The sequence below is a fragment of the Equus przewalskii genome, chromosome X (genome assembly GCF_037783145.1).
Source record: "Equus przewalskii isolate Varuska chromosome X, EquPr2, whole genome shotgun sequence".
NCBI classification, from domain to species: Eukaryota; Metazoa; Chordata; class Mammalia; order Perissodactyla; family Equidae; genus Equus; species Equus przewalskii.
Window position 1 is genome coordinate 104,669,416 of NC_091863.1, and position 26,385 is coordinate 104,695,800.

Genomic DNA, 26,385 nt, shown 5'->3' on the forward strand with positions numbered 1-26,385 from the left:
TCTATATCCTAAATAGTAACAACCATAAAACAGAATTGGAAGATATCAAAGAAAGCAGTGGTAATGTGAGACTCTAAGACTTTTCTCGAACCATGACAGAGAAAGCAGACAAATATAAGTAAAGATATAGGAACCCAAATGACATATTAGTACATTAGATCTGACTGATAACTAACAAATTTCATACCCTAAAAACAAATAACACCCCTTCTTTTCAAGTTTCCATGTAACATTCAAGAAAATAGCCCCTACAATTTTCAAAATGGGGAGGAAAGCGTGAAAATCTGGGCTTTGCCATCAAAGACATTGAGATTTAAGGGGCCGGCCCGGTGGCGCAGCGGTTAAGTTCGCACATTCCGCTTCTCAGCAGCCCAGGGTTCGCTGGTTTGGATCCTGGGTGCGGACGTGGCACCGCTTGGCAAGCCATGCTGTGGTAGGCATTCCACATATAAAACAGAGGAAGATGGGCATAGATGTTAGCTTAGGGCCAGTCTTCCTCAGCAAAAAGAGATGGATTGACAGTAGTTAGCTCAGGGTTAATCTTTCTCAAAAAAAAAAAAAGAGTGAGATTTGAATCTCAGCTATGCCAATCAACTGGCTATTAAAACAAAGAAAAAGATCTATCCTAAAGAATTTTCTAAGGATTAAATGAAATAATATTTTCAAGTTTAGTACTGTGTCTTAGATCAGTAGGATATTTGGCTTACACTCTAAATATTCTTCTTTTGGAAGAAAACATTATCTCTGGGGTATTATAATCTACTTATCTATAATAAAAGCAAAAGATCAGTCACAAATAGTCGAAAACACATTTTTTTCAAAATGGACATCCTTACTGTAATATTATAAAAATTAACTGATAAATAAAGATGTACAAGATAAAATGTAAATGTCTCTCTTAAGTTTTACACTTAGCAAAAAGGCCAAGAAGCAAAACGTCTCTCATAGTTTTAATCAAAAAGAATGCCACAACAAATAAACCTACATTTTAGAGAAAGCCATTTTCTCCAGGTGCAGAAGTATATATAATATGCTATGATTTCTGTATAAAATAGATGGAAAATGAGGAACTGGAATGACTTAGAACTAGGCTATACAACTGTGTGCTGGGGCTTTGGGGAGAAAAAGAAAAAGGAAGATTGGCAACAGATGTTAGCTCAGGGCCAATCTCACCAAAAAAGTTGCAATAAAAAAAAATTCCTTTGTGAGTCGTATTGGGAACCAGGCTAATCGAGGGACGGGGTGAGATTTTTCACTGCATGCCTTCTTACACTCTTTGAATCACGTGACTATATTACCCCCCCCCATTAAATACACTAAAGATAACTAAAAAACGCAGCCTTATCTTTTCCCTATCTACAATGTAAAATGTAAAAACATCAACTATCTCTACAGAATATTACATAAATAGGAAAAGTGAAAGCGCTTGTAGAAGTTACTTCTTAACTGAAACCAAAACAGCTAACAGGAGTCACACCCAGGGACGTGGAAACAGTGATAGATCAAATATACTTTTGCCAAACAATAAAGAGATGGTATTTGGAATTTCATAATGCTCCTTTCCTTTCTATATTTTTTTGTAAAAGGTTGAATTTCAATGAAAAATTTGCCAATCTTTGAAATAGCGAGCAATAACTTTTCCTAAGTGGCTTCTTTGCCTTGCACTCTTCTCAGGCCTTCTACCTTGCATATATCTACATTGCCTTTTTTCTTGCCTCCTTTCCTCCTTCCTGCTGTGTATACGGGGCATGCAAGAACAATACAGACTACCTTTCCACGGACACACAGAACACTGTGAGAGCTACTAAAATATTTTCAGTGGAGTGATACCTAAACCGCATACTTCATTAGTACTTTGAAAATTACCTAAAACCTAATTTCAAGAGCTTCCTACGCCAATATAAAGCTAGAATTAATCTATAACTACACAAACTATATTATGGATTGAGTTAAAGCCGTCATTTCATAGTAAACGCTCCACCATTACTTTCCATCCGAGTGTTTAAAATTAAAATGCAAGACTAAGATTTTCATTGAGTAATGTGACATGAATATGTCACCATGGACAAAAAATAAGGTAAAAAAACAATTTTTAAGTTACATTAAAGACTAAGCACCTAATAAAGTGCTTTCTTTATAAGAATTTTGAAGAATGGCATGACCGAGTCAACAAAATATTCTGATTAAAACATTATTTTCATTAAAAATGAAAATACAGTATGCATGGACTATAGTATATATAAACTTAATTTTTAAATTTTGATTGAGAAGGATTTTAAAATCTTGTGTAAAGATAATCATTATGAATTTCAATTTTCGTTAAGTTATATGAAAACACCAATGAGAAGATTCCTTATCTAAATATGTGGACAAACTAGCATTTATTAGATAGCAATCCTTAATGTTACAGAGATTTGTGAATATTTAAAAAAATCTAATTTTGAAAAAGTTTTACCTTCATGTGATATTTCAAAGGATCCAAAAGATTGAACTGAACATTGCACTTCGGACAAGATCTTAGAAACGGTGTTCCAGTTTTATGGTGAGTTGATGAGGTATTTGTACCTAAAATAAATTAAGGACTTTTATGACTCAAATTCTTCTTTCTTAAACCTTCAACAAGCAGTAATAATGGTTTTAAAATTCACCACAATTTCTAAAATTTATGTATAAATAATACAATTTTTTAATACGCCAGCTTCATATTTACCTTTTGATATCATAACGTGGGAGGGTGTCACTGAAGGAGAGTTCGCTAAAGACAATGAAGTGCAAGGATTTTTTTCAGGAATACCTTCACTGGTCTTGCGCTTTTTTGGATTAACACTGTTTACTTTAGCAGTAGAAGGACGTTTTAATATAGGCAGAGTTTCATCCAAAGCTGCAACGATCGAAATGGTGGGAAAGATATTTGTAAATGCTTCAGTTTAGAACGTTACTTACAAATACTACTAAAATGGCCTTACATTTAAAATTAGGGAAAAATACTTTGGAGCTAAATTACCGATAATATAATGAAATTACAATATTATACAAAGGACAACAAATAATGATCCAAATTTTTATGATCAATAGGTAGAAAGAAATTGCACAACAGCTATTATGGACTACGAATATTCGAACAATTCATGAAATAAACTTCTTATGCAAGAAAATCCTACAGATGCTTTCAATTGAAGAAATACATAAATAGGCATCACGAAAGAAGTCAGACCAAAAAAATTCCAAACAAGAAAAAGAGAAAAAAAAATTGAAGTACAGAGAACACTTTAAGTTCAGTTCCAAAAGATGAACTTATCTTTAGATGCTTAAATACATTTGAGCTTATAAACAAAAACAATTTCTATTCTAAAAATATAGACAAATCCTTTAAAATACTTTAAAAAAACTTCAGATGTCTATTGGAAATCTCAAGTTGGCTCTTTCTCCACTTAACCTGATAGGTGGTTTAAATTATGTATCTATTCCCTATGTACAAAGTAGAAATAACTATTCTTTTTTTGTGTGTGTGTGATTTTATGTTTTTCCTTTTCCTCCCCAAAGCCCCCGGGTACATAGTTGTATATTCTTCGTTGTGGGTCCTTCTAGTTGTGGCATGTGAGATGCTGCCTCAGCGTGGTTTGATGAGCAGTGCCATGTCCACGCCCAGGATTCGAACCAACGAAACACTGGGCCGCCTGCAGCGGAGCGCGTGAACTTAACCACTCGGCCATGGGGCCAGCCCCAGAAATAACTATTCTTGAATGATACTACCTCACTCATTCATATGAAACGGCTTGGAGTTAGTATAATGGCTTTCAAATTATGTTCCCCTGAGCCTAATGATTCTGTCTTAGGAAACAGAGTGGGCATATCAGATAGACAAACTCTCCTTTTACCTTTTTTTTCAGACTTTTACATAAAATTTTGTTTGAATAGAAATTTCATTGATAAAAATAGTTTTGAGTTTGAAAACCATCACCTTAAAAGCTAAAGGATTATGTAATCTAGGGCATTTGCAAGAGAACTGGGGCTATTCGGGCTATAACCAGACCCAGCAAAAGCCCTTTTAAAAATAACACACAATTGTACTTTGTGATAAAGATTGTAACACTGCACATGATATTTTAATGCTCCCAACTGTACAGCAATAGGAGAAGCGGTAGAACAGACATATGCCAGGAAATAAGAGTTTTACGTCAGTGGGCTCCTCTGTCAAATCTGTGTCTCATTCTTCGAGATAACATGGAAATGACTTTTTCCATCTTCAAGCACATGATTACGGAGAGCTATACCGCAGGCACTTGGAACTGATTTCTGTGCAATTGCGCTAACATTCTTCTCAGATGCTTAGGTTACTTGAACAAGCAATGAGTGCTGGTGTTTTGGACTAGGAGACTGATGATCTAGCAGATTGTATAGTGAAAATAGAGTGTTTTATATCTAATTTTTTTAAAGCACAAGTAAATCTCTGAACTCATTAATTACTCAATTAAAATTGCTGTGAGCTCACTAGTTCTAAATTCTCTTTAACTTATTTATCTCTGTTGCTTTTGGCTTGTGCTATTCACTATCCTCAACGGAGGCCAACAGAAATCCTATTCTCCTTCTTCAAAATCAAGTTCAAACCCAACCTTCTCCAAGAGGCTTTTATGATCATCCTAGACAGGTGTCCATTAACAACGCTTCCGAACACATGGCACATACTATTCATAATTATCATTCTAACGAATGTTTATCGTTAAGTCCTTTAAAGCTTTAATGCATTTTTCACTTCTCACTTATCCCATTTGAGCCTCAAAAAAGCCCTGAGATGAGTAGAGCAAGAATTAAAATGATCTCTCCAAATGGCTGATGGAGGTCTAGAGAATGAAGACATTAAATGAGAAAAGTAAAAGCAGCTACTTTAATAATATGAGAAAATTGAGGTGTCAAGATGTTAGGTGATGTGGTGAAGGCCACAAAAGTCTTCAGAACAGAGGCTCAACCCTCTATCTTCCTAGTCAACTATAACCCTATTTATCTCTTCCATCAGGGCAAAGCTCCACTCCCTGCAGTATAAACAACTTAAAGAGAGAGACTGGGAGCCACTCTCTCTACCCCATAGAAGCTTCAAGAATTCAGACTCTTTCTATGAATAAATACCATGTGCTTATAAAATCAGGTCTCAGACAACTCTTGTATCTCTTTGTTTATTTTGGTTCTTGGTTATCTTACTAACTAGATAAGTGACACCTAGGTAGGTGAATATCCAATCAAGTATCAGCAAAAATGGAAAAATATTTTTGGCACATATATTACTATAAACGTCTTTCTATTTTGGTTTGGTAAACACATACTTATTTGTTAGTAAACAATTTAAACATGCAAAAAAAATTTTGTACCTCTCACCATTTAGTGAAATATATCAAATTTGCTAATACAGAAACAGTAATTGCTTTGATTATAGGGAATTTTTCAACTAGATAAAATTACTTCATGGCATACTAATTTAATTCAGGCTAATGAATGAATGAATGTTATGGTATACAATCAAAGAACTGTAATTCTTCTCCACTTGGAGATTTTCATTTCTCCTTCAATGGATATCTACTGAGTACTTACTATGTGCAAATCACTATTTCTTTAGTACTGCCACTTTATAATACTACTCTATAATCATATTTAACTATCACATCTACATCATTATTTGGATAGAAAGACACTAGCCTGTTAAGAAATCATTGATAACTATACACTTTTTCTCATACTAATGGCCCTCCTAATAATTAATACTTTTTTAAAACCATAGTATTAGGGCATCAGGGGACTTCTCGGACTCTCAGAAATTAGATTAAGATTTTTCAGCTTATGTCTGGTTCCAAGTGAGAATGAACTCAAAGAATACATATTAGCCAATTTAATAGAAGGAAATAAAATATTCTATTATTAAATACAGTTTTACATAAAATCATCCAAGAAAAGCATTCAAGAACTATTAGTTTCTATCTTATAATATATGAAAACTTAACATGAAGGTATGGACTTCAAAACAGAAATTCATTCCATATATGTATATTCATCAAGTCTCTTGTTACTACATTTATACAAAGTGCTAAACCAAACCTTCTATATAAATTGTTGATCCCTCTTGAGATAGTGGTATTGTATCCTGGGTCAAGTCAAACAGTAAATCTGGAGAATCATCCGATTCAACTTGTGATGAATTCTTTGTAAAATCCTGTAAAAAGTTATAATTATTTTGTTTCATAAACTTTTATAAAGGTAAATTTAACTGTATGCCAATACTATAAAGATAACCTTAATGAATCAATTACTAATAAGTTATAAAACACCAAGGTAATTATTACTCTCTGTCAAAATTAGCATCTACTGGGTAATGGGTATATGGGATCTCTCTGGATTATTTTTGTAATTTTTCTGGAAATCTAAAATTAGTTTGAAATAAAAAAATAAAGTTAAAAAATAACGCTAGAGGCTGGCCCCATAGCCTAGTGTTTGTCTGGCACACTCCACTTCAGTGGTTCAGGTTTGTGGGTTCGGATCCGGGCATGGACCTACAGCACTCATCAGCCGTGCTGAAGCGGAGACCCACATATAAAGCAGAGGAAGATGGCACAGACGTTAGCTAAGGACTAATATTCCTCAAGCAAAAAAAAGAGGAAGATTGACAACAGATGTTAGCTCAGGGCTAGTCTTCCTCAGAAAAAAAATAAGATAATATTATTGGCAAAGTAGAGGCTATATTTTGGCACAACATTCCTGCAAGAAAATTTTGGCAGTATCTATCAATGGCTTTAAAGTGTTCATACCCTTTGATCCAATTATTCCAAATATTCCACTTCTAAGAATTTATGCTAAGGAAATCAAAACATTTAATGGAGAATTATTTCTAATAGCAAAAATTAAAAACCTATATGTCCAACAATGGAGGAATGGTTAAATAAATTAAATAGATTATTGTGCAACATCGTTTTTTGAGAACTATCCAAGATAAAGAAAAATGTTCCCAATATAAAGTTTAGCGAAAAAAGAGGAACTGATATCTGTGCATAAAATATAGTCGTGATTGATACACGCTACATACCACACTAACCATCTGCAGAAAATAAAACCAAAATATAGTATGTATTCTCCTCTGTTTCTTTTCTATCTGCCCAATACGTATGACCTTTACAATAGGAGTATAAGGATCTTACTTGCGTGTTTTTGCTTACAAGCTGAGAGACAATCAGGTTTTAAGAATTTTATTTCTCTACTAAGTTTTCTGTTGACATGGGTTTGTTGAGAAGTTATGGAGACAAATATTGAAGTGACCCAAACCATCTCATTCCTAGAATTTGAAGCATACGAAGTAGATTTCTGCATTTGAGCCTTGTATCTGCACTTAAAAATGGAAGATATTCACTAGCAATTTCCAAAATCGATCTTTAACAGAAGTTCCTCCAAATGAAGTTAATGCTGTAAACCTTTTTGAGGTGATAACTCTGCTTAATTAAGTACCACCATTTCAGGGAGCAGACACATTATTCAACAAATAACTTGATAAAATAATTCTTCAACTGGGAACTTTTTATATCTCATAAAATAGTTCAGCAAGATACCAAATACAATGGTAAAGTACAACAGGCAATAGACTTGGCTTCAGATGTCCATTTATTTAACTATGCAACTTGGGCAAGTCATTTCTGAGATTCAAGTTATTCATCTTTCCAACTGAAACAATAGCCACCAATTGTTGTCTATTTAAAATGTACTTGCCTCTTTCACAGTACATGTAGTCCATCAAGCAGTTGTCACAACAGTACTAAAGGCCTGATATTATCTCATTTCCTAAATAAGTAAACTAAGGTTAAGTATGGTGAAGTAAGTTTCCCAGTACAACCCAGCTTGTTATCGATGATGAAGCTCGAATCAGAACCCAGGTTGGCCTGATTGTACAGCTTGTGCCCTTAAGCTGTATCACACTGACTTTAAAAGGGGTAATAATAATTATTTCCCTGGCTGCCTGCCTGAGATGTTGAAGTAAAAAGAATAAAAAAGTTCAAAAATTTCAGAGAAAATTCCCTTACACAGCATTCTCAATTCATTCGAGAATATATATCTGTCATTCTAGACCCTGGCTGCACATGAGATCACCTGGAGAGTTTTTAAAAAAATCTATCATGCCCACGCCTAGCCCCAGACCAACTGACAAAAATCTCTACTTTTAAAAAGCTCCCTAGGTGGGGCCAGCCTGGTGAAGTTTTCGTACTCCTCTTCGGCAGTCCAGGGTTTGACAGTTTGGATCCTGGATTGGACCTACATACTGCTCATCAAGCCATGCTGTGGTAGCATCCTATATACAAAGTAGAGGAAGATTGGCACAGATGTTAGCTCAGCAACAATCTTCTTCAAGCAAAAAGAGGTAGATTGGCAACAGATGTTAGCTCAGGACCAATCTTCCTCACACAGAAAACAAACAAATAAAAAGAAGAATCTCCCTAGGGGCCAGCCCTGTGGCGTAGTGGTTAAGTTCAGTGTGCTCTGCTTTGGCAGCCCGGGTTTGTGGGTTGGGATTCCACGTGCAGACCTACTCCACTCATCAGCCATGCTGCAGCTGCAACCCACACACAAAATAGAGAAAGATTGGCACAGATGTTGGCTCAGGGCTACTCTGCCTCAGCAAATACAAAGAAAAAAAGCTCCCTAGGATTGGGAATTTGATTGAGGAGCTTTGATTAAACAAGCATACCCACAGAAACAAAAAATTCTGAGTTTCAATGAGCTCTAGTTTCTAACTTTTCTAATACGAAAGATATCACCACCGTCCACCCCTGACTCTTTGTTATTTGTTCTCCTCGGACCCAGTTAGGGACGATTTTTCATCTATTTGCATTTAAATAACGTTTCCTTTTTTGTTTTTCTTAAATATCAAACAGCTTATGATAGCATGAGAAAACCACTGAGTTAATCCGATTCTAGCTAAAACTCAAATAATTTTTAAATTTCTGGTGGCCTGTGTGAACAAACTTTTGGGACTCCTCTCCCTGGTGTAATAGGTGAATCTAACAAGTGAGCTACATAGGCTTAAAATCCATACTGTGCTATGAAGCAGCCACTTGGGCTATCCTAAGCTTGGGTTAGAATGACCTTGCAACCCCACATCTCATGACTGAAGGTGCCAGCTGGACAGATCCACAACAGGAAAAGATAAAAGGTACCTGCTGTACATTTCCCCAGCTGTGCTTCTTGGAGATTAAGGGAAAATTCACCAACCCTGGCCTTGCCTCCCTCCACACATAGATAACACCAACATTCCAAGCCTTGTTTAACATATAACCAAAAAATTCTTGTTTATGTTATCTTTGAAGTATGTGGCTATTAGATGAATAAGCCCTTTCCTGCACGTACACTGCTTTGTTTAAAAGTATATAATTTACACTCAGATCTGTGGACCTTGGAGCAGTTCCTCAGAACACTCTGTTGGACTATTTCCCAGGACTCGAGTTCCTCACTTTGATTATGGAATAAACTCCTTCATTTAACCTTTACCTAGACTCTTTATTTCAATTGACACATGCCATCTTCAGATAGACCTATTCAGTTTTTTTTTTAAGATTTTATTTTTTCCTTTTTCTCCCCAAAGTCCCCCAGTACATAGTTGTATATTCTTCGTTGTGGGTCCTTCTAGTTGTGGCATGTGAGATGCTGCCTCAGCGTGGTTTGATGAGCAGTGCCATGTCCGCGCCCAGGATTCAAACCAACGAAACACTGGGCCTCCTACAGCAGAGCACATGAACTTAACCACTTGGCCACGGGGCCAGCCCCTCACTTATTAAGTTTTTAAAAACATTAAAGCGGCCTGTGGATGCTTACGGGATCCAAGTTTGAGAACCAGTGGTCTGGGTAAACATTTTCATTTTAGAAATGAAGAAAGTGGAGCCCAGAGAGGTTATGACTATGCTCTAGTTATGAACAAAAACAGAATCAACACTCAAGTCTCTCATTTTCATTCCAGTTTCTTAGACTAGTCCAGGGTACAAGGGGCAATTGTTTCAGAATGCAGATGTAAGTTATCCAAACTTCAAATCTTTGCTTGAAAGTTCAAATTTTATCATTGGCAAGAATACTATCAGTAGTTTTTCCACGATAGGCACACTTTGTACATTTTTGAGGACTGTAAAACCGTGTGTCAGACACACTCTAAATGTGGCCCCCACAATTCCCTCATGATACTTACACCCTTGTGTAATCTCCCCTGGAGTGTGGACAGAATCTATGATTGCTTTTGACCAACAGACTATGGCAAAAGTGATGAAAAGTACATGATTATGTTACATAGCCCATCTTGCTGAGGACTCTCTTTCCCTTGTTGGCTTTGAGGAAGCAGCCATGTTAGGAAGGCCTACAGAGCAAGGAAAGGAGGGTGGTCTCTGACTGACAGCAGAAAGAAACCGACACCCCAAGTCTGACAACTCACAAAGAACTGGATGCTGCCAACAACCACGTGAGCTTGGAAGCAGTATTAAATGACACTTCAGTTCTGGCTGACACCTTACTACAGCCTTGTGACACCTCAAAGCAGAGTACCCAGTTAAGCCATGCCTTGACTCTTGACTCATAGAAATCATGAGATAATAAGTGTACATTGCTTTAAACTAAGTTTGTGGTACTGTTGTTATACAGTGAGATCTCGTCAAGACGGCAGCATAGGTAGACTCTGAACTCCCCTCCTCCCACAAACACAACCAGGTTACAACTATTCTTGGAAAAATTACCCTGGAGAGAAAACTGAAAACTGGATAAAAAGAACCCCCACAACAAGGGACTGTCCTGACTGAGGCGGAAGAGGCAGAAATTCCTTCTGGAGAGGAAAAAAAGCCACCTTCATGAGCCCCAGAGCTCCACAGCTGGCAGGGCAGGAGCCAACCTAAGGTATGCAGCCCTTCTTGGAGGAGTGGGGACCTTAGCGGGGGCCCATTACTGCTATAAGCACCCTTCAGATTCAGCATAACTGAGACGAGTGTCTTATTACCTGGCTTCGCTGGCTATTAACTGAAGCGGGGAATACTCCCAGAAAAGCTATCCAATGAAGCCGATAAGACCCGAGTCTTAAAGGGCCCACACACAAATTCACTGTCTCAGAGAGCAACCTAAAATCTCCAAAAAGAAAGCTTCACAGTCCTTTGGTGAAGAGAGACTCACCTGGTAGGCTCTGGATGCATCTCGATGAGAGGTGAGACCTCCCCAGAGACTGAGACATTGGTGGCAGCCATTGTTGTGACCTAGTACAGGTGTGCTGACACAGACCTGGCAGACACCATTGAAATGCTTCCCCTGGCCTGATAGCCCAGGGGTCTGCCACACCCACTAGAGCACAGATTTAATACACTTCAGCCAGGGCAGGCAGCCTGCCCTAGAGACCGGCCCCACCCAATAGCAAGCCCTCAGGCTACTTGTCAGCCTGCCTAGACTGGGTGCCTTGTTCCTCTACAGGCAGACAAGTGTGTCTGCCTCTGTGGGGCAGGGCCTGTGTGAGGACCAGGGGAACTGTTGGGGGCACTGGTGGAGAGGTGGGGGCCTCTGCAGTGCAGTGTCGGGGTACTCTCCAGGGTGTTGAGGAGTCTGCATGGACAAGGACTGTGTTGATGATGTATGTGGACCTTTGGGGGTGGGGCTTATCAGTGGCAGAAGACCTATGCTTCACAAACAGCCACAAAGAGGATTGGCCCCACCTTCCAAAGCCTGAAACAATTGGGTCCCCCCAGGCCTGGGGCCAGCCCCACTCAGCTACAATCCTAAGAGAGCTGACAACAGCCTTGCAGGCCTGAAGACTACAGCAACTGTAAGCCCCTGAGGCTAGCAACCAGCTACACTGGGTACCCACCCAATTATCAGGAAAACTGCTACAAGAATGTGTTATTAGACCTTGTAGTCAATGGTGCTGGGGCTCCCCAAACCCAATTTACAAACAGCCTGCCAGGGGAGTAAAGACTAGACTCTCTGGGTACCTGCAGTAAAAGCAACCCTGCCACAGCAAAAGGACACAAGTAGCCTACACAGGGGTCACTCCTGGATCATTTGGACTGGTGACAAGAGGGAAGCACACTGTTGGGCCTCAAAAGGTATCTCTTACATAGGGCCACTTCTCCAAGATCAAGAGACATAGCTGACTCACCTAATACATAGATATAAGCACAGAGAAAGAGGCAAAGGAATACATTCCAAGCAAGGAATAGGACAAAACCCCAGAAAAAGAACTAAATGAAACAGAAATAAGCAATCTACCTGACAAAGAGTTCAAACAAAAACTCACAAGGATGCTCACTGATATTGGGAGAAGACTGGATGAACACAGTGGGCTCATCAGCAAAGAACGGGAAAATATAAAAAAGAAGGAATCAGAAATGAAGAATACAATACCGGAAATGAAAAATTCACTAGAGGGACTCAATAGCAGAGTAGACGATACAGAGGAACAGATCAGCGAGCTGGAAGAAAGACTAGAGGAAATCACCCAAGCTGAACAGATGAAAGAAAAAAGAATTAGACAGAATGAGAACAGTCTAAGGGAATTCTGGGACAATATGAAGTGCACTAACATCCATATTATAGGGGTCTCAGAAGGAGAAGAGAGAGACAAAGGGGCAGAGAATTTATTTGAAGAAATAATAGCTGAAACCTTTCCTAACCTAAGGAAGGAAACAGACGTCTAGGTACAGGAAGCACAGAGAGCACCAAACAGATGAACACCAACAGGCCTACAACAAGACACATTATAAGTAAAATGTCCCAAATTAAAGACAAAGAGAGAATCCTATTGTTATACAGCAATAAATGATCAATACATGGTGCTTTGTCAGTCATCCTTTCAAGTAAAAATGGCATTCCATTTTTTTTAAAAAGCAGCTAGTTCAGCTTGCAATTCAGTCACACAAGTGCTTCTCCTCAAGTAAACCTTCATACTGGAGATAAAGAAATGCTTTATGCATACCACCCATTTCATCACACAGAATATTTAAAAAGAAATGCATTCAAGGGTTGAGGTTAATAAAATTAGTGACAGTTATTACTTCTTCAAGGATATTCTTAAGTGAAAGTGAAATTTTTCTACTGTGAGTGCTTGGTGGTCACCAATACAAAAATTACTTGTACAGTTCAGTGCCACCGCCTTGGTTCAGATTAAGGCACCAGCAGATGTCCCCTCCACTGCTTTTGCATCAGCAGTGCAAATATGGACAGCGTAAAAAGGGCAAGCGTCTTAGTGTTATCATGACAATAGTTTTCACCTCACTGACCCCTGAAAGAGTCTCAGGAACCCCAATGGTCTGTGGACTATACTATTGCTCTAAGGTTATGCTTCTATTTCAAAAAGTATATACTTAAATGTGTGGGTGGATGTGTGTATGTGCATATTTTAAAAACTGTGGGCTAACCTAGATTGAAATCCCAGATCCATCGTTTACCAGCTGTGTGGCCTAGAGTGAATTATTTAGCCTCTCTGAGCCTCAGTTTCCTAAACTATAAAATGGGGATGACCGTGCCTCCTTCATAGGGGAGTCACAGGAATTAAATGAGATTAATTTATATATAGCATTTAGAACAAAGACTTTACCCAGATTATCAGTCGAACAAATGTTAAATATCACTATTATCTATTATTTCTGTTAAACGTTTGAAAAACTCAACTATGAAGCTATGTTTTCAGAATAAACAGCAACAATGACCTCGGAACAAACTTCCCAACTAAGAATACCTTGTTCAGGTTACTATCTTAAGAATTTTGCCTTACATAATATTCATTACTGATTATAGTTTTTTACCCACCTTTAGATAGCATAGTTTTCAATACTATACCTATTGAATTTAAGCATATGACCTGATTTATTAATTTCCAGTTATTACTTTGGATATTGGTTGAGCTGTCATAAAGATGGTGACACTTTCTGATAGTGATTATGCTTCTACTGGAATGGTGACTAGGCTAGTCTCCAATTCTAACTGGGTACTATAATAGCCAATGTGTCCCTGAGCTAATTGTGTAGTTTCAGGAACACTTACAGGTTTAGACGCTGTCCGAATAACAGATGTCTGTGAAGATTTAGATTCAGGACGAAATCTAGGCGAGGCAGACACTGGATTTGAGGTTGGGTCTTTGTAGTGTTGACTTGTAGGCTTGAATGCATCAGTAACACCTGTATTTCAAAATTATATAATATATTGAATATTTTTCTATACAACCAATTTTGTCAAAATATTTCACTTTGCAATTAAAATAGTACAATACTGTACCTTGATTGAGTGTCTCATTCTTTACTCCCTTTGAAGATGAGCTGGAGTTACCTCTGTTCAAAATATCTATAAAATTTATATTTATTTTAAAATTTGTTATTTGAATGAAATACATATTAAGATAGACGAAACTTTCCAAAAATATATCCATATGCAACCAATAATTGAAGTATATTTCTTTCTCTTCCATATGCAACCAATAATTGAAGTATATTTCTTTCTCTTAACGGTGACAGGATTGTATATAGACTTGGGTTCCTGTGACTTGAAATCAAGCCCTTCTCCAATCTCCATGCCACATTCATACCCTTAAAATTCTGGAAGTGTCCTTATGGGCAAGCTGATTGCATTATCTCTACCAATTCTCTTGAGTTCTGAAAGGGACACTATCAGAGACTGCAGACTAAGTTGAACTCACAGTACCAGAGTATCTCAAAGCTACTACTAGAGGAAAAGTCAATTTGAGCCTGACATGACCCTTTGGACCAGTTTGACTGCTCATTCTTGTGCCCATGTGAACCCATAATTTCTGGGTTATTGAGGAATCAAATGAAAATTTGGAAGAGTAGTGATTTGCCTAAAACTGCTAATCTGGAAAAGATATAAAGCATTAAAAAAATCCCATAAAACCTCAACAAATTTCCTTTTTCCCCCTCCTAGTACAAAAGAACCAGATCTCATAAAATAAGTCTTTAAAGGGTCACACAAAATTAGGATTGTTCTATGATAATGGAAATGCAGTGCTCTACGGCTTAGCACTACAGAAGTCTTCCAGGAGAAAAACCTGCTCCTTCAAACCACTTGATATTCTTTTCATTCAGAAATTCAAGATAAGTATTTACTCAAGCCATTAAAGAGCTATTCCTATGGTACTTTTTGATGACTGTAGTTTATTAAACACAAGTTTTTGCGCCCTCTCCTGGTGGTGCTATATAAATATTTAGCCCATGTTCCATATGCTAAAAATATTTTATGGCTCACACATAAAACATCAGTAAAACCATTTAAATTCTGAGTTAATTTAGAAAAGAAATTTCACTGGGGTCAATTTTCATTTTGACAGAATCACTTAAAACTAATATACATTGTTCTAGTTGAGTACTGTTAACAGTCACCCACAATTGATATAAATCCCACTTGAACTGTCATGCTTTCAATAAGATGATTTGAATAATAATTTTGAAATATATTTCAGTATAAAAATAATCACAGTGACTAGGAAACAATAATTAAGAGAATATAGTATTCTGTTCCACTATCAGCAGCAAACATGCCAAATGTCTGGTTCATTTTATAATTGAAGTGGCATTCCACTTAGCACCTCTCAATTTGCCACAGGAAATGATATTGAGAGTTAAATTAAATTATATTCTTCTACCTCTGATAAAACTAAATAGAAGTGCTCTTCCAAGATTAGCTCCAAGAGAAGCAAGAACTAGGCTTTCAGAAAATTAAAAATGCATCTCATAACCACACTATTATGCCCTGCCATGGTAAGTAAGAAAACATTGGTATGCTGGCTACATTCTTTGGTAAATTCTCCTGGCTTAAAAAAAGGCAAATATAATGGAAAAGAACCTGTTTCTTCTTTCTCTCAACATAGTGAAACTCAGTATGTTCTTCCTTTGCACTTTACATATTTTTGATTGGACATTTTAACAGGTATCATCAATATCTTCACTTTAACGTTATAACACCATCAAGTCTAACTACTCTAACAGAAATCTAACAATCCACAAAGGTACTGGACACATCTGCTAGAAAGCCACGAGGATTAAGTGTGCTGATTGCCTGCGTCATCCAAGTACAGTGGCTAAAGACCAGGCTCTCTGTCCTTCATGAATATAGTCAGGAGTTGATGGAAGATGGGTGTGGCCAGAACTACAGCCTGTGTTAGGACACAGACAAGAGATTGTACAGTCACGCAGCACCTGTACATTTTGTAGCCATGAATCAAGATGACACTGTGATGAGGTGGTTGCCTGGATGTGAGAATCCCCATCAGAGGTTAACACAAACTTATTTAGTATTCTGATATTTTAAGCAAAGCATTCCAAATGCTTCCTTTTCTAGGTACATTTGGCTTAAGAGAGAAAAAGAAAAATTAACAAATAAAAAGGTAAATAGGGTACTTGGCTCCACTAAAAAAATACGATTTAGAATCTCAGAAGGCCTATAACGTCGTTGGTTAATCTCAACCTTTAGTTAACTTAGTTACCATTTTCCTTTTCTCTCATAACATATTTTAACATCTCACCTCCTTACTCAAGTCCCCAACCACCTCCTCCCTTGGATTCTCACAAATTCTTACTGACCTCTATGCTCCCTCTCACCTCCAACTCCTTACAGAGTAAGGACATATAAGACAGCCCACAGGTTTTTCCATTAGACATAATGTCTTCTAAAACTTTAATGAAAGTAAGTGATTACTTGAAATGGCTGGTTTTGATCTTGATATCTCTCCAACAAAGATCAGCTCATCATCATCTTCATCTTGAATTTCTTCCACTTTCTTCTGCCATGGTTCTAGCTCTTCTTCTTCACATTCCATAAAGAGTTCTGCCATTTTTGAATTAGCTAATTTTCAAAATGAGAGAAGAAAATCTTATTTCTTCAAAATACATTTTTTCAATACATAGTATGATTTAAGATGTACTTTAATAATGCTAATAGCGATTACTGAATTGATATTTATACTCAATACACGACAGCAAAAGTAAGAAACTCAGAACTCAATCTCTAAGATCTAAATTAGCAAAATTAAGCTAGCTAGCTAGATAATGGATAACAGTAGTTATTTACAGTAGCCAATATGTTATAGGAACAATCAAATCCAATCAAAGTGAGTTTCAGTGCCATGACTAGAATATATCTATGAAAAGGATCGTACCTAACTATTATCTGAAAACCCCCCACAAACTTCTATATTAACAAAAAGGTGATAAACTAAGAATAAGAGACAATAGGTGGGAGATATACTGGAAAAACTGAACCCGATTCAGGGATGTCAGGCACAGAGCACAGCAGGGATGAGGTGCCAGAGTGAACAGAGGGGAATTGAGACTTATTCCATCCCAGGGCAGATTAGACATTTCTCACCTGAAGAAACGGAGCAAAGAACATACTGTGAATACCACCAGCCTGTAAGTGCTGACCAAGCACACAGAGCTCCTAGGAAGCATTTTAGTGCCTTGTTCTTAAACATGGATGGACAAGCAATGAGCACCAGAAAGATTAAAACCTCCAACGTGAAAGACTAAAGCAATAAAACAGATTAAAAAATCTTAAAGAAAATAGAGACAATACAGGGGGCAGGAGAAAATAGTAGAAAGAATGTAGTTAGCATTTTTAATGAGATAAGACAAGAATGTTATAAAAAGTAACATTCAGAAAACAAAAAGATTAAAAATAAGCCAAAATTCAAAAAACCCCAAATGCCAAAGTTGAATAAATGTCCCATAAGTGGAACTAAAAGACAAATATATATATATACTAAATAGAGAAAACAAAATTGTTAGAAAATCAATTTCAAAGGTATGTCACTTAATAAAATTTCCAGAAAAAGAATAGAGAAAAAGGAGAGATGAAATCAAAGAAAAAATACAAGAAAAATTCCCAGTTCTAAAGAACATAAATCTCCAGATTGAAAGGGCCCACCAGCACCCAGCACAATGATCAAGGGAAAAATCTAGAGTAGAGGGACATATCATGAAATTTTAGAACACAAGAGATAAAATCTGAGAGAGTGAGAGAGACAGAAGAGAGACGGGGTGGGGGGGAAGAAAGGTAGAAAAGTGCTTTCAAAAGTCTTAGTAAAAAAATAATTTTCGACTTAGAATTCTATACCCAGACAAGATTTTTGTCAAGCATGAGGCACATATTCTTTCATCAAGAATAAAAGACCAGCAACATCACACAAAAGTTACCTCCCATTCACCCTTTCTTTCTCAGGAAGAACCCACCAAAAAATGAGACTTAAGAAGGAGGAAGACTCAAGATGCAGAAAACATGACATTCAACACAATACGAAGACACAGGCAAATCCCAGGACAGTAGCTGTTCAACAGGTCTAGAGAGCACCAAGCCAGAATAGAGCAGAACATTACACTTAGGAGGAATGTCTCCAGGAGACCACGCACAAACACACAGAAGATTAAAAATTAAGTTGTTAGACTACCTGGCAAGTTTCATTGTGTAGAAAATTGAGTTAAGAGGGCTACAGAAGCGTGTGAGAAATCTTGGCTATAGATTTTAATAAAATTTAGCAAGTTTTTAAGGATGAAAAATTTAAATTGTTGGATATATAAAAAAAAGAGAAAACAGGAGCTGTATCCACAACATATTAATTCCATAGTACTGTGCTCATCAGTGAACAATATTTATTATGGTCATCACAATAAACATCATTAAAAAATATGATGTAACCAAAAATTGAGATATAACTACATTGGGAGATGCTTGGAGGGAGGGGTAAGGGTAAGGAAACTAAAACCCTCATATTCCTTGATAGAAAAATCATTAGATAATGGCAAAAATTGATGATTCAAGAGATAGCAGTATGTGTATGTGTCTTAAAAATTTGGAAATATGGAAATTATTATTACAAAAATAGCTAAACTAAAGAAAGTGGATATCTTGAAAAAATAGGGAGTACATAGCCCCAAAACACATGCACACCCATGTGCATACACAGCTCTCTCACCCTTCAAGAAACTGTGGTTGTGCAACTTATAACTTTCAAACTATTCGTCTTTTTAAAACTATGTATGGATGGTTCTGGTTAAAAAAATGTGTTAAGGGAGCATCTAAATTAACAGCAGTGGGGATGCGCACAAGCGGTGCTGGATATAGGGAGTGAGACGTGGATGGAGGAACTAAAAAAATAATCAAAACAAAATCATAACTCCAGGGTTCTGGCTTAGACAATGGTTTCTTTTTATTTGTAGACAATGATATCTTTATCTTTTAAATGCAGTGATTTCTAAAGGTAATTTTACTAGATTAAAATAATGTCATTTCTACTTTTTACTCAAAATTAAAAAGTACTATGTTAAAACAATGATTTGGGGATGGCATACAAAAGAAACAACTTAACAAATTGGTGCTATTCATTTAAAAACTTTTAATTTATTTTCCCCTTTTATACAGGTACGCCAAAACCATTTCTTGGCATAACGTTGTTTAATGTTTTGTAGTCCACTTACCATAAAACAAATCAAAACAAAACAAAAAACCTTCCCACCTTCCCAAATGTAACTAATTTTATGAACTGACCCCTTTCTTTTCTGTCCACATTATTTGAGCGTAGGAGAAAGAGTATGGACTGGACATGAAATTGAATAGTTCAAATCTTCGTTGCACCATTTCTAATCAAGTAACGAGAAATTACTTGAATGTTTCCTCACCTCTAATATGGCTACAATATCTACCTAATCATAGTGGTAATGCAGATTCAGGAAAATCCCATCTAAAGTACCTAACTTCAAGCAGATATTCAAGAAAATATGAATTCCCTGCCTCTTCCCAACTCTTGGTTCAATTATAACTTTGAGTAAACCATGAAATCTTGTTCTTCTTTTCTCTTACTACAGTGACAGTCTATGCCAAGCAATTCAAGACTTACTTATATGATCTCAAACTGCTCACTATTTCTTAATGTGTCTTAACTGTACATGTCTAATAACTTCAAAGTAAGCTCGAGAGTGAAGAATGTATTTTCTTCTTTCTTTGTGTTTTCTCCTGCACATAGTAGTCTACTGAATATGCAGTAGGCACTTAACATGTGATAATCTATGGGCTAAGAAACTAGGCAAAGTCAAGCAATGTCAAACTTTTAAAAAATGAGGAAATGCCACATATACTGATAATTAAAAAATCATTTAAATCTATATTGATACCGTGGTTTTGATACCATGCTGACACACAGATCTTCCTTATTCGTTTTAACTGGGTACTGCCACTGTCAATATATTCAAGATAAACTGTTGAGTAAAAATTTTTTAAAGGCACATAATAGTATTTACAGTATGCTCTTATCTGGAAATAATTTAGTTTTTGTCTATGCATATAAAAAAGTTTGTGACTACGTATGCCAAACAGATAATGCTACTTATCTCTAGAGATGAGGAGGAAACAGTTCATTTCTACTTTACTGACATTTTTACTGTATATCGTTCTTTTTTTACTATGAGTATGCATTACTTTAACAAATTTAAGTGTTTTTATTTTTTTAAAAAAATGTGCCCACCTCCATCGCTATCACCTTTTCTCACGAAGCAAGATTATCAGTACAGAAGCCACGCATACTAGTATCACTTGCAGGAGCAATACTTACTTTTTGGCTGAAAAGGGTTGTCGTCGTCCATCAAGTTGCAGAGTCACCTAAGCACCGACACATGACATCAATCAATTTTATGAGTCACTTTAAGTAACAGCAAATATTGAAACATGAAACTTGGGATTCAGAATCTTTGGGTCTAATTTCAATCTCCAGCAAACTCACCATGTGACTCCAGAAAAGGTAGCAAGTTAAGTCTTAGTTTTCTTCCCTATAAAAGAAGGATATCTACTATCAGGGTGGATTTGTTAAATTAAATGTACACACATTTAATCTTTTTCTCCTACAGAAACCTTACCTTTTGAATTTGATATATTTGATATACACATGCTATTCACTTTCCATAACTGATTCATTCCTGAATGAATTCAAATTTATTAAATAAAATGCTGAATGTATTAAGCATTTATTACTTGAAGAAATCTAATGAATTATTAAATTACAATTTTTTTTGAGGAAGATTAGCGCTGAGCTAACATGTGCCGCCAATCCTCCTCTTTTTGCTGAGGAAGACTGGCCCTGAGCTAACATCCGTGCCCATCTTTCTCTACTTTATATGCAGGATGCCTGCCACAGCATGGCTTGACAAGTGGTGTGTAGGTTCACCCGGGATCTGAACCGGTGAACTCCGGGCTGCAGAAGCGGAATGTGAGAACTTAACTGCTGCGCCACCTGGATGGCCCCCAAATCACAAACAATTTTTGAAACGCATCTTTTTGTAAAAATGAATAATCACCCTGTAATATATGTTTTAGTAAATCTGAATTTTGAAATGCTAAGTGACATTAATCTTTAACTGTTACTTATTCTTCACATTTCAAAAATAGATAAAATTATTAAAAGAAAACATGTTCAAAACAATTTTTTGTTTGTACTTTTTTTGTTTTTGGTTTTTTTTTTTTTTTTGGAGGAAGATTAGCCCTCAGCTAACTACTGCCAGTCCTCCTCTTTTTGCTGAGGAAGCCTGGCTCTGAGCTAACATCCGTGCCCATCTTCCTCTAGTTTATACGTGGGACGCCTACCACAGCATGGCTGCCAAGCAGTGCCATGTCCGCACCCGGGATCCGAACCAGCGAACCCCGGGCCGCCGAGAAGCGGAACGTGCGAACTTAACCGCTGCGCCACCGGGCCGGCCCCACTTTTTTGGTTTCTTAATGCTAACCGAAAGGAACAGAAAATTAGTTGGACAAATTTCATCATAGATTAATTCATTAAAAAATAATTACTCATTGCCCCTATGCTCAAGGTAATTAATGTGCTCAGTTCTAGGGAAAAAATTAGGATGAACAAATTATAGACTTTGCTTTCAGAAGTTTATAATCTAATATGCCTATGGTTCCTTGGACTTTCAAAAAAGCTGTTATATTAAACACTATCAAAAAATCCTTTGAATTGCTTTCTTTAAGACAGGATTTGTATTCTGAATTCTCATGCATAGACCAATTTTTTACATACAAATAATTGTGCCTTAAAAAAAGCTATTTCAATTATTCAAAAAAAAAGTAAAAAAATCAGACATCAGAAACCTGAAGTATAAGGATAAACAGAACTAACTGAGTCTTCACGTTTGCCTTTATCCTCAGACTGGCAAAAGCAAGCTTTCCTGCTTTTCCCAATTCCAAATTATTTAGATTGACTTAGACCAATGGAAAAAAACTACTTTAACTCCAGAAGTTAATGGTATAAATGTTTGAATTACTATTACAAGAATCTCTAGTGAATTCTGTACTTAAGTAAATTTCCCTAGTTCTGAGGTTTAACTATTCGAATCTGTTTAACTCAATTATTTGAATAGTTATTGCTTGTCCCCAAACTAGAAATAAGGGAGTGCAGTCTCTACGTTCTGCAACTCAGAGTTGGCACCAAAAAGTCAAGCAAATAAACACATGTCAATTCTTGCTCAGCCTTAAGGACCTACTGCTACCAAGAATACAGAAAAGGGGGGAGGGCACAAAGGGGGAAGTGGTGTACCCACAACATGACTAACAATAATGTAGAACTGAAATCTCACAAGGTTGTAATCTATCATAACATTAATAAAAAAAAAAAGAATACAGAAAAGTTTTCAAGGCTCACAACTGCACAGCCTATGAGACTCATATAGGGCACATTTATTAAAAGATCATATAAAATATTTATTGGCACAAATATCCTAAAATTAGTACTAAAAGTACAAGTAGTCTATATAAACAAGTCAAATCCACTGCCTATGACTACAGAGATGACTTCTGAGGCCCATAGCAGGCCTCAGATGGTACATTCATAAACTCTAAAAAAGTCAGAAATCCTCAGATGCCATTAGAACCATAAGGTCGGTCTAAAGCTGTGCTATTCAATAAGGTAGTCAAGTCCTTCTAAACTATCACCACAAAAAACTCTCAAGTCATCACTTCAGAGTTTTGGTGGCAAAGCAAGGCATTCTATGCTAGACTGAGTCATCTGTCAGAGAAAGGAACTAGCCAGCAAAACATGCAGTGAGGACCTTAGAGCTCCTATAATAGCAACTCCAGAGTGTCTCTAGGTTCTGCAACTCAGAGTTGGCACCAAAATAGGCAGAAGAGAAAAGAACTCTCTACTTCAGCTATTGCCTTAGGTAGAGATACTATGCCCATGTTGAATACACTGTTCCTATGGGGGAAAATGAATTCCAAGTAACTGACTAATAAAAGACTTCTTGGAACACAACTCTTTCAATTTTTGGAGACTGCCTGTATAAATAATTACAATTACTATTTAGATATTTTTTGGTTTCAGACTATCTTTTAAGAACACATTCTATAAAATTTTTTAAAAACATTAACGGATTAAAATTGTTAAAATGGTAAATTGTATATTACATGTATTTTACCACAAGAGGAAATATTTTAAAAACTAGTGGATACCATTTCACTTCCAGTAGGATGATTGTAATAAAAAAGACAATAACAAGTGTTGGCAAGGATATGGAGAAATTGGAACCCTCATACACTGCTGGTGGGAATATGAAATGGTGCAGACACTGTGGCAAACACTTTGGCAGCTCCTCACAAAGTTAAACACAGTTACCACATGACCCAGCAATTCCACTCCTAGTCAGAGAGAATTGAAAACATACGTCCAACAAAAACTCGTGCATGAATATTCATAGCAGCATTATTGATAATAGCCAAAAAGTGGAAACAACTCTATTCCCCAATGATGAATGGATAAACAAAATGTGACATACCTATACAATAGAATAATATGCAGTCAAATAAAGGAATGAAGAACTGATACATACTACAACATAGATGGAACTTGAGAACATTATACTATGTGAAAGAAGCCAGTCATGAAGACCACGTACTGCATAATTTTATTTATATGAAATGTCCAGAAATGCCAAATCCATAAAGACAGAAAGTAGAGTAGTGGTTGCTTAGGGCTAGGAGGGTTGGGAGAAACAGGTCCTAATGGATATGGAGTTTCTTTTTAGCAGTGATGAAAATGTTCTAAAACTGACTCTGGTGATGGTTGCACAACACTATGAATATATTAAAATCCTTGAACTGTACACTGAAATGGATAAACTGTATGTTATGTGAATTACATCTCGATAAAACTGGTAAGAAAATAATAAGCTGGTAAGATATAAGCCTGGAAGTGATGGAGTTACTATGTGGAGAAAGACTGCCTAAAAAAAAGTCAACAAAGAGAATAGCAAAGCCATGAGATTCTAGGGTAGATAAAAAGAGGGTAGGGTGTGGAGATGGTCAAGTTCTGATACCATTTAAACACCTGAAGCTAGTTATGCTTGAAGCAAATTAACTACTAAGACTTTTCAGTTAAGAGAGAGGTAATTGTTCATTTCTGGTTTAATCTACTTTGAGCTACGTTTCTGGTACTTGCATTCAAGAGTAATAGTACACTTACCAATGGATTATCCCAACATTTTTCAAACTAACAGACCTCTGGGGAAAATAGATATATTCCAGACAGTGCAAGAGAGCTCTAAAACAATATAGTGTTTTGCTGTCTATCTAAAAAGTTAATATAAGCATACTCTGGGGATCTTCTGGATGACCACCTTATAACAAAGCTCGGTCACCTAATTTCAGTACTCATGTTTTTTTAAATTGAGAAATAATTGACATATAACATTATGTTAGTTTCACATGTACAATATAACGATTCTATATATCAAATGATCACCACAATAAGTCTAGTTAACATCCCTCACCACACATAGTTACAATCTTTTTTTCTTGTGAGGAGAACTTTTAAGATCTACTCTCTTAACAACTTTCCAATTATAGTCATCATGCTGTACATTACATCCCCAGGACTTTATTTTATAACTGGAAGTTTGTACCTTTGGACCACCTGCACCCAATCCTCCCACCCCTTACCTCTGGCAACCACCAATCTGTTCTCTGTATCTGGGTTCAGTTTTGTTTTTTATTTTAGATTCCACATATAAGTGAGGTCATACGGTATTTATCTTTTAGCACAATGCCCTCAAGGTCCATCCATATTGTCGCAAATGGCAGGATTTCCTTCTTTTTTTATAGCTGAACATTCCATTATATACATACACCACATTTTCTTTATTCATTCACCCAACGATGGACATTTAGATTGTTTCCATGTCTTGGCTATTGTAAAAAATGCTGCAATGAATATGGGGTGCAGATATCTTTTCGGGTGAGTGTTTCTATTTCCTTCGGATAAATATCCAGAAGTGGAATTACTGGATCATATCAGGACTCATACTTTTGTCTGTATTTACTACTACGTTGTCATCAAGTACTATCACTTTTATGGCTGCTGGCTAATAATAAAAGAACAGAAGGAGAGAATACCTAAGTGGTGCATTTGCCTAAATGAAGGACAAATGATGATACAGTTAGCTACAGAAATGAAGGTATTGAAAAGGTTCAAATAGAAAAATCTTGCTATGATAGGTCTTGCTGTGAAAAGTCTTGTTTAGATAGGTATGAAAAACTCAAAAAAAGTAGGCAGTGACTTTGTTTCATCAAAATATATTATTCATTCACTGTATTAAAGTTGATTCAAATAGTGTTGATTTTGTAGTTTTATTTGATTATTTTGTTTTATGTTTGTGTAAGAGCTCTAAGCATATTTTATACATTTTAAGTAGAAGAAAGTCTGTGAAAATGTTTTTATTATAACAAGAATTAACTTGTACAGTACTCAAATCCAAGAAACACTGGATTATGCTTTGGTTCCTTAGACAATTTCACTGGCACCTAAACAATTCAAACTCTCAAACCAGATTTTGGGAACAAATCACATAATTTAGAAGAAAAACATAGGTTCACCATCTTTTCTTTGTCCAAGAAATTTTTATATTGTGGAAATTATTATGTTTTTGAAAGCTTGAACACATTAAGTCCAGGTACATTTTGAGAAGACATTTCTTTGCTGATTTTACTATTCTCCCCTTATTTTTTTTCAGGTTTTCAACTTTTGTCTCTGTTGATTTTCGTACTTCATCTATTTGTGGAAAATAGCTACGTGACACTGAGATTTAAAATTTATTAACATAACACTTTGCAAAGATTGCCTATATTTTAAAACATTTTCTTTTATGTTAGCTTTTGGGATGGGACACTATAATGAAATTTACTTTCTACAAAGTATTTTTAATATTATATTCAGGGAAAAGATTTTATCTTTACAAATTTGCTTTTGTTGTAATTCATATGTAAAACACATAACCTGGAGACAAGACTAATGTATAATTGACCATCCAAAGCCAAACTATATAATAAATATTTTATTTAAGTTTTATAAGATATTCTATAATCACTAAT

General features: G+C 36.3%; 1 protein-coding gene across 1 annotated transcript in view; it reads right to left on the minus strand.

The window, feature by feature from the left end:
- Positions 1-26,385, minus strand: part of ZNF280C (zinc finger protein 280C) — an 81,516-nt gene that overhangs the window by 51,896 nt on the left and 3,235 nt on the right. The window contains exons 2-9 of the mRNA XM_070605189.1: positions 20,756-20,801; positions 20,588-20,634; positions 16,684-16,830; positions 14,254-14,319; positions 14,023-14,156; positions 6,085-6,199; positions 2,711-2,881; positions 2,456-2,565 (exon numbers count right to left, since the gene is read on the minus strand). Of these exons, the coding sequence (XP_070461290.1) occupies positions 2,456-2,565; positions 2,711-2,881; positions 6,085-6,199; positions 14,023-14,156; positions 14,254-14,319; positions 16,684-16,830; positions 20,588-20,618 (774 nt within the window). The 5' untranslated portion in view covers positions 20,619-20,634; positions 20,756-20,801. The remainder of the gene's footprint in view (positions 1-2,455; positions 2,566-2,710; positions 2,882-6,084; positions 6,200-14,022; positions 14,157-14,253; positions 14,320-16,683; positions 16,831-20,587; positions 20,635-20,755; positions 20,802-26,385) is intronic.